Below are 16335 nucleotides of genomic sequence, written 5' to 3'. Positions count from 1 at the left end.
CAAAACCTATGAAAGGAAAGCTTGTATTGCCACACAGTGTACTTTTTCCTCAAGCTGTCTCAGGAGAGTCAGCACGATAGAGGCTCGTGTGGTTGGAGTCCCATTTTGAGGGTTCTTCTTTTCTAGTGAATGTCAAATATTTAATACAGTTGGTATTTTCCTTTCTTTTCTGAAACTAAGAGGGATTATATGAAACCATATTGAGTTTAAATGTGGATATCCTCATTTTTTAAATATTTTTGAGATTATTATATAAAGAAAGCACTCTCCAAAAAAAGTCTGTTAACAATGCAGGAGTCAAAAGCACTTTGTTTTAAGGTCCTTATTTTCCCTGCTAAAAAAAAAAAAAAGAAACAAACAAACCACACACACACACAAAACAACAACAAAAAAAACGTTACAAGGAACTGAGTTCTAACACTATAAATGGTCAGAAAATAGATTTTCTGAGCAAGAAATTCTCAACAGGCATCACATTACTTGTTCACACATAACCTCCTTTCAGTCCATATGGAATAATATGTAGCCTGTTAAATATTTAAAACCAAAAGTGTATCCGTTTATGCATATAAATGGTACAGGTTGCATGTTAGCTAACTTTCTGTATTCTGAGTTCATAATTTAGTCACTTAAGTAGTAGAATAACTACTAATAAGTAGTCTGGTGATTAGGTGAAGCCCATTTTGTCATGTCAGGTTAGATCACTGGTACTACTTATTATGGAACTGAACTTACCTTTAAAGTGACAATCCAGCAGTTTTTAAGAAAAGTATTTGTTCCAAAAATGAAGACTATCATACAGTGAGAAAAGGGACTATAGGGTCACCCTAGTGACTATAGGTCATGACAAATTGCTTTAAGCTAACACCTAAAAGCCAGATCTACAATTCACATTGCACTGTCTCTGTTATATCCCAGAGGTTATTCTTTTGTCTTTGGGCATATTTAAATTTCCCATTTTACCAGATTCTCTGAAGACCTAAATGTGATACCTAACATTTTAGATAAAGGAAGTTCATTATTAATCATGGCTAGCCTACTGTTACTAATTGCTTATGTCTTTACTGTCTTTTTGAATAAAATCCTTTCAAATACACCTTTTCTTTGGCCCACTGGCAAACTAAATTCATAATGAATTAAAAGTTCTAGCTGATATTGAGTTATCCAGATGTAGGTTTCTTAGCATTTGCAAGATATAATATGAGCTTTCCACATATCCCTTCACTTTTATACTTTAAAATAGCCTGAGTTAGTTTTCTTGAAAATTTCCTAGGAAAAAAAAATCCTCCTTTGGCTCAGGCTCTCTAGGATATATTGTAATGCTTAGTGTGTGTGAACTGTCAGATATTAGGATCCTAAATGAAAAATATTAATGATACTTTTTGAAGTTACCCTGTTAAGTTACCTAGAAGTTAACTTTTAAGTTGGAAACCATTGGCGCATTCCCAGCTACTCCACTGAGTCATACCAGCTGAAAGGTTCTCTGAGGTTCTGCCAAGGCAGAATGGGTGTATTGTTTTGACCTTAAATAATCTGTCATGGAAATATTGGGCAAGGCATGAGATAGGGTGGAAAACTTGTGAATATCCATATCTTGGAGAAACCAAACTATGATACTGAAACCAAACTCAGACTCCAGGATGGAAGGGAAATTGAACATTAGTTTAGGGCATCTCTGATGTATTGAAAATGTCTGTACACATGGCCAGAAGGAAAAAACTGCATAGTAATGAAGGAATGAAAATGGTATTCTGCAGAGATTTGCTTCTTCACTTGGTGTTTATGGTGGTAATAGCTAGTGATGGAAGAACTGCAAAAGATTTAGATTAATGGGGTATTAGTTTAGAGTTCCTGCCCAGCTTACATACCTCCGCAAGTTCCAAATATATTGCAAAAATTTATCTACATTATTTGTGTCTGCAAAATTTGGGCTGGATATCTCCTTAAGAGAGGTTATTTGATAATAGATCTGGTGATTCTTTTTCTGGAAACTAAACCTGCAGTTCAGTTTAAAGGATTGGGAATGAGAGAGTGCATGCGGAAAGGCTATGCAGGGGAAGCTGTAGCATAGCTTTCTCTATAGCCAAGTCACAAAATATAGCACTATGCAGTTGCCAAATTGTTGAGCTGTTTTTTAGGGGACCTGAGGGACAGGATCTTGACCTCCTCCAGAAACGTTAAGGAAACTTGTTATTTTTCATCCTGTATATAGAAAACACCCTGCTCTATCATGTCTGTTTACTCTAAGACTATTTTCTTTTGTTTCCTTTGTGCATATTCAGCCTTTGTGCTTCTCTTAATCCAGATTTTAGGGACAGTACTTACAGCTGTTTATATTCTTTACTTAGCACTGATCTGAGGGGTATTTGAGGTGAACTGGGCACAAAAACTTGCATGGGAGATGTTCTTATCGGAAAACGCTATTTCATTGAAAGCAAAAATTTCCCCCGGAAGCTGTTAAATTTTTTGTAAAGAATTGTGACAAAAAATGTCTTTAAGAAAAGGTCAAAACTTTAGTATATTTAAAGAAATCTAGTTTCTTCTTTTTGGAATGACTTCTCATTTTAAAATCTATTTTCAATTCGGTAGTGAAACATGGTCTCTAAAGTCAAAACTGGGGCGGGGGGGGAGAACTGTATTCACATTCCAACTCAAAACAAATAAAATATGACAATGCCTTTTGGAATGGACAGTTTGTGGTTGAATGTGCAGGAATCATTTCCTCATCTGTTGTCTTCCCATACAGGCAAGAAAGGTGTTGTAGTGATGAAGTTCATATCACTAGTGTTTTCTGAAGGAGAACCGCTTGAGTAGGCTATGCCACAAAGAGCATGAACCTCATGTTGCACACACAGCTTTGTACCACTTAGGCTGGCTGTGTTCAGAGCATAATGCTGTATCACAAAACAGATTACCTAGTGGTAGGGCAAAATGTCCCAACTGGAGACGTGAAAGTGCATCCCTGTATAAAAATGCACAGTTTGATTGATACCGGGGGAGTTCTCAAAAGCCATCTCAATCAGATATAGGAAGGGGCAAAAGTTTGTGGCAAGCTTTTCTTCAAATTTGTTTGCTCACACTTACCTTGGATGTATGACTAGTGCCTCCGGCCGAGAGATTATCTTGTCTATGTTTTAAGTTGCCTGAAAATTGAAGAAACAAATGATTACTTCAATCTTGGTTAAAATGCTGAGCTAATAAAGCTTCTAAGTTGTATAATTCCTGTGCTCCCTACAAAGAAAATTGAGGTAAAAACACTGACATGAATTTCCCAAATGCCTGGAACATTTGTCTCCCATTTAGGATCTGAATGGGCTGGAAAGACTCCTGCTCTTTAGAAAGACATTAGACTATAACATCACTAACTTGTAACACTGGAATTAATAAACACATTAGCATCCTCCTATTTTAAGAAATTGTAGCACGCTACTTATAAAATGTGACTTTAGACCTGTACTGCCTTACATGTTGGGGGGACTGTTATGTCTCTTAAGTCAGGTCATGCATGCACCTAGTTTTTGGCAAGGATGTCTATGTGAACTTCAGGTAATAATACAGACCATCAAGCACAGGCTGTGGACAAAGCCTTTCAGTGGTGTGGGATGTTATCGTAGCTTTATTGATCAAAGTGAAACTCCAAAACTTGCTGGTAGGAAGTCTGTAAAAAGGCTGACATCGAGCCTTCCTTGTGTGTTGATCAGCGGTATTGTATCTGCACAGGGAAAGCTATGGAGGTCTTTCTGTAGAAGCTTATCATACAGAACACCAAACCAGTCATAAGCAATCTTTATGGTTCTTCACCTTGATCCAGTGTTCGGTGACACTGGATAACTAAAAAGGACCTATACCTCACTCTAATAATTTTCTAAGTGTGCTGTTGTCACACATATCATCACTTATATACAAAGCAAATTTACTTTATGAGTTTTAATGCACCTCTTTCTTTACCTTCAGTTTGGCTTACTTGGTTCTCATGCTTTTCTTCTGTCATCATTTCTGCCCTTGATATTGCCTTCTTTACGGTAAGAATGTATCTACTTGTACTCTTCAAAAACTCTTCCCAGTGGGCTTCTACCCCTCTGCATCCCTCTGATAATGGATTATATGGGAAATGGTTAACATTCACATTCCCAAATGTTGTCCAAAGGTTTTTCAGTTAAGCTGAGTCACAAAAATGATTGCCATTGTTTCAGGTTTTCTGTTGCTGATTCTAGACTACAACTCCGCGCATGTTAAATGGAAAGAGAAGCTAATGTTTGCAGCCATAAACATTACAGAATTTCTTTCAAGCAAAAGCTCAAATTTCATGATACCTATCACATGCTTCATCATTAAGGGACATGTCTGACACTATTGCAAAAACAGACAGCAGCTGTGCTCCTGAACATACTCATTTTCTGTGCCGCTGTAGCCAGGACTGTGGTAGATTTTAAACTCTGTTCCAGAAGCTCTGAGTCCCAGCCAAGGTCCTGCAGAGCTGGCTGAATTTTTCCTTTTAAAGCATGTTCTTGTCCCCAGATGTCTTTATGCAGCACTGTCTGGAAGCGGCAGGTGGGTGACTGCCTAGTCATGTCACAGGGAAGGATCACAATAGAAATATTTCATCCTTCATTGCATGGTATCCTAGAAGAGTATGGGATAGCAATGCTGTTGCTCTAGGTAATCTGAACCTGCGAGGCTCTCCTCCATAGCACTGAGATAATACACTCAACGAGCTGGGTCCCCAAGCATAGGTGATATTTCTCAGTCCAGTTTACATTTGCATCTGTGAGTTGTAGGATGTTTAATCAGCTTCAAATTCTTTGCTATTGCCAGGCAAATGCTCACCTTGGCCTTTCTGTGTGATTCTGTGCAATCTCATGTGCAACGTGGAGACTTCTTAGTATGGTTTTTATTAGTAGGAGTGACTTCTTCCCTCATGGTCTGTGAAAGCTTTAAGTGAGAAAAATTAAGTATTTCCAGCATCTAAAAAAATATCTTTATGGGCCTTTCCTATTCAGAGAGGGTAAGATTGGCCTGTTCAACACTACCTTATTGTCATTCTGACCTGTTAAATTTATTTTTACACTGTTTTTTGTAATAATGCCATGAGAATGTAGCAATTGCCAAGCCAATGGCAATCATGAAATACTTGATGATTCTATGCTGAGGACCTATGGAAAGCAAAGGCTGCTTGCCTTCTGCTTTTCTGTTGCTCATATCCTTAGCTGCTGCATTCAAAGAGTGATTTGGTACACACTTGCATTGAGGTAAATGTAGAAAATACTCCAAAAATGGCAGTTAATCTAGGGCAAAAACTAGCATGTGATTGGAATGAACCCTAATCCAATACCTTTGGTTTACTAGTGGGTAATGTTTTCCTTTCAATGATTCTTAGTGAAATGCTTCACAGAGAAGCTGAAAGTTGGCAAAAAAATACTGTCTTTGAAAATTTGGCTCCAGCTGATTTTATACCTAGAAGCAGAACTGTAGATGATCACCTACAACTGGTTAATTAAATCCTATGCTGTTAGCCCTCAATTAGACACATGAAATTGCAAACTTTGTTAGCAGATTTGCTGGCCAAATATGGAGAGATTCTGTATATCATTCTGACTACTTTATATTTGGGCTCTTAAAGAATGTATGCAGCTTGTCTAATGAAGTGCCTGTATGTATGAGAGGAAAAAAAGAAACTGATTTGAGATCTCTCCCCCTGTTGGTCTGTCTGCCTGTGTCTCTGTTCAATGAGTGGGGTAAAACTCCTCTTATGGGTTTATTTAATATTTCTTGGACTCTTACCAGCAAGTTTTGACAGTCTGTTGCCTGCCTCTCAGATTAGAAGAACACTGGCATATTTTAACAGTTTCCTAGGATCCAAATAGTCTTTAATTAAGAGGGAATTGACATTTTGGAGTGCAACCAAAACATGGGAGACATGGGAAGCAGTGATCGGGCTTGGATCCTTCCAGCTTTTAGCTGGCTGTGGCAAGGGGCAAACAAATAAGTAAAATAGGGTCTGCTGCAAACAGGTAGTGACTTATTGGTATGCAAGGAGATTTCTTCATTTGCATTATGTTTCCACAGAGCTGGTGGTTGGTAGTGTTAGCCGGGAGGAGCTTTCTGCTGCACAGAGTCTGAATCAGCTCCACCCCTTGCAGGAGCAGAAAGTTTGTCGGTACCTTCCTATGAACAGAATTTCGGTGCTTGCTGAAACTTCTTAATTTAGATTTGTATTGATCAACTGTTGAGGCAGCAAGGTACGTTGTGTTTGCAAGGTTTAGGTTGATTCTGAAGCCCTAAGCTCTACAATTGAGCATTTAATTACAAAATCAAAAGTCTGCAAATGACATAACTTTTGCTGTTCTTTTTTCTTCTGGAGCAGTTTGCCTTTGGAGGGTTGAGCAATAGAGTTGGGGTGAAACACTGAAATTATAGCAGAATGAGACTAGTTGAAGGTCTAAAGGGAAGTCAGACATATGCTAAACTACTGTTCCAGATAATCCAGGGAGAGAAATGGTTTATTAGCTAATTTTAAATGATACATTGATATCTGAAGCAATTACTGGCAGAGAATTATAACCAACAGTCCCTGAGTCAGCTGTGCTTTTTTTCACTAATGCAGTCATTTGTGGACAAACAAAAATACATTTGTTTAATCCAGTATTTGCTTTTTATTGTTGCTTTTTTGTGTAGTACTTGCTGAATGCCTTCTGTCTTTTTTCTACACCTAGGTGGTACATGCCAGAGCCCTGCTCTTCCAGCGCTAGTGCGTCCTCCTGCTCCACCTTTGCAGCCGTCGCTGGATATTAAACCATTTCTTCCGTTTCCTCTGGACACTGCCGCAGCAGTCAATCTCTTCCCCAACTTCAATGCAGTAAGTGCACTCCTAACAGTTACTGTCCACCGCAGTGAGCCACAGTTTCCATGGAAGACTCAAGAGGGCACAAAGTAGAATTTTATGTACTCAATTAAACCTGGAATATCTTCTCCCATTCTGAGGGCCAAATAGCTCTTTCAGACACACTGGTAGGCCATAAATTAAAGCCTAGCTGAGTGTTAGTCAGAAGTAATGTAGAAGGAAAAAATGATATGATCCCAAGTGACATGCAATAAAGTTGCAGGCCATATTCAGTCCCAGGGCTTGTGAGTTTCCCACTCTAATTTAAGACGTGCGGAGTTTCACTAACTTCCAGCTCGCTGCAGCTCTCAGAGAGTGAAACTCTTAGACTGATGGCGTTCTACATCCCATCTCCAGCAAGCTTCTTGAGAAATACTTAAAATTTACAAATTGGAGGGACTACAAAAGATAAAACTGTCAAGGCAATTAAAGTAAGAATGAGAACAGCATTAGCTGGTATATGAGCTATTCACTGGCAAACAATGCAGTGTATTTTTTTCAGGTTACGTTATGTTACTTCTCATGCCTTAGGTTAAAACAAGGTTAGATTTCTCTTTAATAATTTTTTACTTAGTCATACTGTCCACAATTATAGAAAACTTATTCCTCCTTAAGTATTTTCATTATTTCACTGACATATGTCATGAATGTTTCAATTTTGCTGTTTCTGGTTGAGATATTTAATGCTCTAAAAGGAAAAAAAAGTCTAAATTGGTTTTATGTTGGTTTTGACTTTATAGAATTATGCCCCTTTTTGATTTGAACATACTCTGGGAAGTTCTTTTCCTTATTTACATATACTAGATATAGAAAAAAAAACCCTAAGAATGTGTGTGCTTACCTACTTTGAGAGACACCGGGAGGGCTGGAATTTGCCATGCCAAAACAATTCTAATTAACATGCAAAAATCTTAATTACAGTAATTAAAAGTAGTAAAAGAACATGCCCATTCTAGAAGCAATTTATAGTAATCAATAGCAAATTTCCGTAATTAAATGTTCATTTATTTACCTTTTATGGATGTTCATTTTGCTTTAAAGTAATTAAAATGAACTAATTGTCAAAAATATTTATTTATGCAGTCTTAAATTCGAGCAATTCACAGCATTAATAGAGATCAGAGAACCTATAAGCTGCAAGTCTTAAAATGCTCAGAAACAATATGTCAAGGAATTATTATTACAAAGAAAGTTTTTCAAATTTTAAAATGTATATAGGTATGCAGCAAAGTTTTTAAAAAGTGCTGGTTTTAACTAAGTTACTGATAACTCATCATGAAACGGATAAACTATTAGACTTGTTTAGTATGCTTTAGTTGTGGGGTTTTTTACTAGTTTTGCTTGTGATCACGGTTTGTATTTAATACAATAGGCCAGCTGAATTTTTAGAAATTGTCTCTTAGAATTTCTGTTTTTTTTCAGGATTTTCCATAGTTCAGAGTCTTCAGATTGTTTTGCTAATTGTTTAACTCTGCATAATTCAAATACAATTTTAATGATGGATTTTAATAAATAATTGTTAATCTTGTGTTGTTCCATAAATTTGCAGTTTCTTTCTTTCTTACAAAGACTGATTTTGTACTATAATTATTGGGGGGCAGGGGAAGATGTGCTCACATTCCTTTGGAAGTAAGGAAGTAAAAATAGACTCCTATCAAAACCCTGTTATTCCTGAACATCATCTTATTAGTATATCATTTGGTATAAGCACTGTAGTTGGACTTTACAGACTCCTCATCTCTTCAATTTTTCAGTAAACTGAGCCTAGGTTTCAAGAGTGAGACTAGCAGCCCTTTTTAACAGCACTCTGAAGTTCATTCCCGTGCAAAGTACTGCTTCCTGTGATGTGTGGCCATCTGCCAAGTCCACCTTTGCCAAATATGTCAGTCCTGAGTGTGAGGATGCTGTCATCAGAGCTGCTGTCACCTGCCTTGCTGCTCATCATTTTTGCCTTGCAACGTGACCTTTGCCTTTTCATCATGTGTGCTGACATGCAGCAGCATCCTCAGTGTTCACAATTTCATTCTGAACAGTACATTATTGAACGCTGCTATGTTTAGCTCATATGCCAGAGCTGGTTAACGGCATCCTCCAAACATGTAGGCTAGCTGAGAAGTTCTGCATATTTCCAGAAATTCTTTCCAAGCTGATGAATCTTTTGCGGACACATCAGCTGCTGCTGAGCATTATCAGCCTAAGGAGAAGGTAACCCCCATGTCACATTAGACTTTAAACAGGACGTCTGACAAAGGCTTTAAGTATGTGACTGTGAGACAGAAAACAAGTGTTTAACCAAAAAATGATCTTCGTAAATATGCATGCTCATGAACAATTGTAGCTATTGATAATGCTTTATATTCATTGGCTTCATTGACAATCCTTCACAGTGTCAGTGGAGAAGCATTTGTGTTCTGTGGCTAAACCAAGGTCAAGTGGGTGGTCAGTAAAAGGACACCAGAACTGGACATTCTCTCTTGTGTTGTCAATAAATTAGTTTTACCCTTGATTGAGATGTCAGGGTCATAGATTATGTCTTAGGAAATGGATTTCTGAAGACCTCTTGACCCTCACACAATTCCATAGGAACTAATGGGTTCGGCAGCATGTCCGAGCTACTTCCCAAGAGGCTAGAAGGAAGTCCAGAGTTTTGGCCATTTACTGGCCACTTTTCAGCAGCCTTCACTTGAGAAGAGCATGATCAAGGAGAAACTTGAGTAAAAATTTAGTTGTGTTTCAGAGAAAAGAAGTGGTCTCTGGTTGTGGCAATCCTAACTCCACTTGAGAGCTTGGTTGTGATAGGCATAGGCATCTGAGCTAATCAGCCTAAGCTTCTTTGCAAAACATAATGGAGAAAAATTAGCAGTTTCTCCAATTTTTTTAAGTGGAGAAAAATACACAAATGTAGGTTGCAATGCAAGCACCCTATATGTCTACTTTAGTATGAGGTGAAGTGAACCCTGAAAGTTCTCATTCATCTCTGCTGACTGTAAAGACGGACTGGCTCAGCTGCATCTACATTTAGTTAGATGAATCCCACATTATGGGACAGGTCATAAACTATTCACAGCTGATACGTTAAATTCCACTCAGAAATCAGATGACAGAAGCGCTGACACTGTATTGTATGTTTACAGAGGAATGCTCCCACTTATCAGTTATGCTTCTAATTTTATCTAAAGGCAATCTTAAGGTAATTTGAGGATTCAGATGAACTGGACAGAAGTATTAGGAGAGGTGAAAGCAAAAGTAACTTAGCAATGGAGAATCTCAGGCATGTACACAAGAACTAACAAAACCAAATACTGATCTTACGTATCACAAATAATAATAGTAAGGTGTTGTATTTTATAATATTTTTCACTCTATTTCAGTTTATTACAAACATAAGATTACTTTCTTTGTTACTGATGATTTTTCTCTAAAGCTAGCTCAGTTTTTGCTGACTGCCTCTGAAGAAAACATTCAGCACTGATTTCTACAAAGCCAAAAGCTTTCATTGGAGCAGAGAATAGAAGAGATAACATGAGTTGTGCAAACATTTATCAGTAATATCTCTGGACACTGAGGAGAGGGAAAAGTAAAAAGTGAGCAACCTGAGAAATGCAAGGAAGATAACATGTGAAACTTTGAACCATTTGGTTTCAGGAGGAACATTTTCTGTTTATACAAGAAAGCGTAAAGCAAACATACCAATTAACAATATGGTTAGCTGAACATTTGTAGGTGCTATGCTCTTAATTGTGAAGCAAATGGGTACCCTCAAGTTATATGTAAAAAGACATTTTAAGAACATAGCTGTTTAAAATGAAAACACCTCACTAGTGCACACCCTGAAGAATCACAAGTTCATTGTAAGTTTATCTGATATAAAAAGATGAATCAAGTGTATGGCATTTAAATGGCTAGATTTTATGAAAGAAAGAAACTACAACTATAAAGAATGCTTACATAGCTTTTTAAAATTGATTTGAAGATTGTCAGAGGAATAGGAAAAAAATAATTGTCTATTCTGAAAAATGTTTGAGATCATTTAGCAAACATTTGGTATAGTTCTACATTTTCATCTGCAGAGTGAGAAGCTTTAAGTCCGTGTGCTTCTGAGAACTAGTTCTTAGACACAAAGCTTTAGCAGTTGTATTGGATATGTGCTGGTCTGTGAGGGCATGTGAATGTGCGTACAGGGTGTTTCTGTTCATGAGCCAATGGCTGGTTGCAAAGAAATTTCACAAAGCATCAAAGTCTAGAAGTTAATTAACTTGTAGGAAAATATTGATATGAATTCCTGGACTAAGAAGAAATGCTACATTTTGCTAGACATCAGCATCAGCCCTAAGTAACCCTCACACAGAAAAAAACCTCAGATCTTTTTTATAGTCTTCAAAGCCCATCATCCTCAAAGCACAGATACATCAGAAACCAGGTTTTGCTTATATCTGAAGCTCTCAGAATTATATATTTCAGCCTCCTGAGAGACAGAATTTAAAATTTAAAATCCAGGACATTTGCCATTACTAGGTGGAAAATCAGACAATGCATTGCACTCCTTGTTTGTTTATTCTTCGAAGGATATGTAACCGTCTCTCTGAAAAATTTTCCCCCAAAATTATATCATGCTTTCCAGACTGTAGTATGAGCATAATCTGTAGTGGAAGAGGTCCGCAATGTAGAGGATCTGAGTAAATGCTTGTAAACAGAAACAGGGATGTTGCTTGAAAAGCTCCATCCTAACTCCAAATTAAAGCCTGATCTCCCCTTGTTGCAAGTGGAAAGTTTCCCAAAGAAGCATTCTTTGGAAGGAAACATGATTACAGTTTTGACTAGAAACGTATGACTTGGAAGAGCAGTGGCAATGTCAGAACTGTACTAAACGTGGATAGAAAATGAACTATTACTCTACAAACAGCTCTTTCTCATGATCCATCTGTAGTAATCTTTGTTCAGTCCCCAGATTTTTCCTGTTTGCTTGTTCTATGCCAATAGCCCCAGGTGCAATATTAAGGGCTTCATGTTTCACCTTCCCCTGGTAGAGATTTGCCATATGGGAAAGGAGGAGGAGGTAGCAGTGGCCATTGCCCATAGCAATGGGCTCCAGCAGCAGCTTGGGTTAACTGGGTGCCAATGTAGCGCTCCTTGCTTCCTGAAAACCAGCCTATGCCACATCCTGGCAGCTTCCAGGGCAGCACAAAGGCTGCGCTCTCTATTTTATAGAGGTGAAGCTGGTGTTCATAGGTATTGGTAGTGGGCAATTATGGCTGGCTTGTTTCACTGGGAGCTGCTTTTCTCCCCACTCCGGTCTTGCTGTTGGGCTCTGCCTGGCCTGCTGATAACCACTGAGTTAGCTCATACAGAGTGTAGCTTCGTGGTTGTTTCGGAAATGAAGTCTCCTCCTATTGTGTCCAGTCAACTGATAGAAACGGACAATGTAGAAAACCTGCGCGCTGACAAGTGTTTCTGGGAAGGGTTATGCCAGGAAATGTGAAGAAAACCTGTCAAAAAGCTGCCAGAAGACATTTCAAAAAACTTTTCCTTAGGCTCTTGTCCTGGATAGTTTTTTATCTAGGGGAGAGATATGTGCTGCAGAAATGATATGCCAATTTTCTGGATGTTATGAACAAGATGTAGCTTTTGATAGTGAAGAGTGGAGGAGGAAACTGAAATACATGTTAGTTTTCCTAAACATTAGCAGCCTGAAATTTACAGAATTAACCCAGGGGTTTTTGTATGTCTTTATGTAATGGTTTTGTTTTATGTTTTCTGACTTAATTGAGCAGAGGAGCATAACGCGACTATTTTTTCTCATCATATAAAACCCTTTAAAGTTCAGTAGTGATGACATGCTGTCAGAATGCTTTGTTTCCAGAAGAGGGTAGTCAGGGGACAACACAATGGCCCCAGTTTCATGTGAATCAAAATGGAATACCACCAATATAGAAGAACTTGGCAGTAAAAATATAGTCTGTGTTGATTTTTAATGTTATTCCCATGAGAAGAACCTTTATCAGGTGGACAACTATACTGCAGCAAATTGTTAATTTGTCAGACAAACAGAGGGGATTATTGCTTCTGAGGATATTCCTTGCACGGCTGATCATTTACAGGTGTCTAGAAACAGGGTCTGGCTTGCTCTTTTCCTTTCCGTAGCGCTGCAGTTGAGCTGTAAGATAGCTATACTCTTCTTTATGGTCTGTATCTCTATTGCTGTTTAGCTAAATATTTTTCAAAATAGGGAAGATCGCAAAAATAATGTTTGGGTTCAGGAATTATTTATTATAATAACATTTTCATCACTGGCCAGGACACTTATTTAAGAAGTCTGCGGGGGAAGAAGAGGGATTAGGGAATGAGCAAACACAAGAAAATCCTGGCGATTCAGATGTTTTTATTTGGTGCTTGCAGAACAGGAATGAATCAACATCAGTATGAAATATTCAATTATTTGAATTGGCCAGATTTATTTGCTGTACATTTAAATCCTTAATCTACGCCCTGGGCTCTGTTTGAAATAACAGTAAAGCTCTGATTCTCTAATGCAGAGGAAATGTTCACAGTTCAGGAGACATAGTGAAATTAAGCTCTCATCTTTTTCCAGTTTTGAGTCAATATAGTGTGGATCCAGATCTCCAGGAATACTCTGTCTGCTTGTTCTTATCTATGGTCTATGCTCTATGTCACAGCCAGGGAACAGCTCATATTCTGACTTTGTATAAATGAGTGTTTCTGCAACCCTCAAGTAACCTTCCCATGGTTGCCTGTGATTGCATGGCTGTTACTTTCCTTTGCACTGCCGAGTGACTGGGGAGTAGTGTCTCAGCTCCCTAGCAGTTGTCTACAGAACGATTGCTATTATTTTCTTTGGACGTGATGCATTGTTAAGGAGCATCCTACTAAATCTAGCCTTAATCCTCTTGGAAACTCCTTTAGAAAGTTTTGGCCTGTGGTTGCAACTTACAGCTCCTGAAAGTTTCAACCCAGGCATCAACAAAAGTTTCCTTGTTATCTTTCTTTTTGCATTACCTTACAGTTTAGCAGCACTCCAGGCCCTGTTTTTGGAATTGCTTTCATTTGGCCCATGTGAACTTCATGAAGTTCAACAAGGCCAAGCGCAAGGTCCTGCACCTGAATTGGGGCAATCCCCAATATCAGTACAGACTGGGTGATGTATGGATTGCGAGCAGCCCAGTAGAGAAGGACTTGCAGGTACTGGTGGATGAAAAATTGGACATGAACTGACACTGTGCGCTTGCAGCTCTGAAAACTAGTCATATAGAATCATAGAATCATTTAGGTTGGAAAAGACCTTCAAGATCATCGAGTCCAACCATTAACCACGCCCACTAAACCATGTCCTGAAGTACCCTGTCCACTTGCTTTTTGAATACCTCCAGGGATGGTGACTCAACCACTTCCCTGGGCAGCCCATTCCAATGTTTGACAACCCTCTCAGTAAAAAAATTTTTCCTAATATCCAACCTAAACCTCCCTTGCCTCAACTTGAGGCCATTTCCTCTCATCCTATCTCCAGCCACCTGGCAGAAGAGACCAACACCCACCTCACTACAAATCCCCTTTCAGGTAGTTGTAGAGAGCGATAAGGTCTCCCCTCAGCCTCCTTTTCTCCAGACTAAACAGCCCCAGTTCCCTCAGCCGCTCCTCATAAGACTTGTGCTCCAGGCCCCTCACCACCTTGGTTGCCCTTCTCTGGACACGCTCCAGCAACTCAATGTCTTTCCTGTAGTGAGGGGCCCAAAACTGAACATAGTGCTCGAGGTGCGGCCTCACCAGTGCCGAGTTCAGGGTAACAACCACCTCCCTGCTCCTGCTGGCCACGCTATTTCTGATACAGGCTAGGATGCGATTGGCCTTCTTGGCCACCTGGGCACACTGCTGGCTCGTATTCAGCCAGCTGTCAACCAGCACCCCCAGGTCTTTCTCTGCTGGGCAGCTTTCCAGCCACTCTTCCCCAAGCCTGTAGCGCTGCATGGGGTTGCCGTGACTGAAGCGCAGGACCCGGCACTTGGCCTTGTTGAACTTAATAGATAAGATATCCTGGGCTGCATAAAAAGAAGGATGGCCAACAGGTTGAGGGAGGTGATTCTCCTCCTCTGCTCTCATGAGACGCCACCCGGAGTATGGCATCCAGTTCTGGGGTCCCCAATAAAAGAAAGACATGGACCTGTTGGAGCAGGTCCAGAGGAGGGCCCTGAAAATGATCAGAGGGGTGGAACACCTCTCTTATGAAGAAAGGCTAAGAGAGTTAGGGTTGTTCAGCCTGGAGAAGAGAAGGCTCTGGGAGGATCTTGTTGTGGCCATTCAATACTTAAAGGGGGCTTATAAGAAGGATAGAGATATGTTTTTTTTACTGGGGCCTGTAGTGACAGGAGAAGAGGCAATGTTTTTAAAATGAAAGAGGGTAGGTTTAGATTGGAAGAAAGAAATTTTTTATTATGGGGTTGGTGAGAACCTGGAATAGGTTGTCCAGAGAAGTTGTGGATGCCCCATGATTGAAAGCATTCAAGGTCAGGTTGGATGGAGCTTTGAGCAACCTGATCTGGTGGAAGGGGTCCCTGCCCATGGCAGGGGGATTGGACTTGATGATCTTTAAAGGTCCCTTCCAAACCAACCCATTCTCTGATTCCTCACAACTTATTTGAACAGCTTTAGGATTATGTTCCAACTAGGGAATTAGCAGTCTCCTATGCTTATGATGAGCTGTCACCTCTTGCTGCATAGAATACAGCAGTCTTGAGGGCTTAGAGGAGTTTGCTCATGGGTACGAATGGGTAGATACCATTAAAAAAAATCCATTACAAAGTTTTATTTTTATTTAAATTAAGTTTGTATCAAGGGTGCCCCAACCTTCTGTGATTGCTTTCAGTAGAAATTCAGGTTTCTAGAATGTGCATTCTCCTGGGGAAGCAAATGTTAAGATTGTCTTAAAATAGCCTAAGTTTGTGTCATTTCACCTTGCTGAACATTATAATACCTATCCTTGAATTCATCTCTAACTGTAATGTGGATGAGAATTGTCCAACCATACCTGTTTCCTGGTTACTGTCCACTTCTTGGAGTGTGATGTCTGTCTTTGGTAAATCTGTTTTGATTTATCCGGAAGACTTATATCCAGTATGTGTGTAATACCATCACCTGTGGTTGGCCTTTTCCAGCTACCATCTCTGTTCACATTCTGCTCTGTGGCCTCATTCAAGGTACTTACAGATGTCTCAATGTTGGTGGTCATTTGGCAATTGCTGCCTGCAGATTGTATTTACTTCATGGGTGCAGGTACGATGTTGTTCTTCGTGCAGGCTGAGCATATAGCACGTACACTTCCACCATCTGTTTGATAGCTCACAGTTTCTTCAGGATTTTTCTGGCAGTGTATCACTCTCTAGTCACTCAGCACCTTTTGGCAGAAGAACAGATGTTTGTGCTGCTCCTTTTTGCCTTGTGAGAAT

At 39.3% G+C, this 16335-nt stretch overlaps 1 protein-coding gene across 1 annotated transcript in view; it reads left to right on the top strand.

Annotated features, from left to right (window-relative positions):
* The first annotated feature begins 6685 nt into the window (after positions 1-6685).
* ZNF385D (zinc finger protein 385D) overlaps positions 6686-16335 on the top strand; it is a 143296-nt gene continuing 133646 nt past the window's right edge. Inside the window, exon 1 of the mRNA XM_010585905.1 lies at positions 6686-6856. Coding sequence (XP_010584207.1) covers positions 6686-6856 — 171 coding nt within the window. The remainder of the gene's footprint in view (positions 6857-16335) is intronic.

This window comes from Haliaeetus leucocephalus, unplaced genomic scaffold (genome assembly GCF_000737465.1).
Source record: "Haliaeetus leucocephalus isolate CR32 unplaced genomic scaffold, Haliaeetus_leucocephalus-4.0 Scaffold135, whole genome shotgun sequence".
Classification (NCBI taxonomy): Eukaryota; Metazoa; Chordata; class Aves; order Accipitriformes; family Accipitridae; genus Haliaeetus; species Haliaeetus leucocephalus.
The sequence above is the reverse complement of the archived record's forward strand: the minus strand, read 5'-3'. Positions and strand labels throughout refer to the sequence as shown.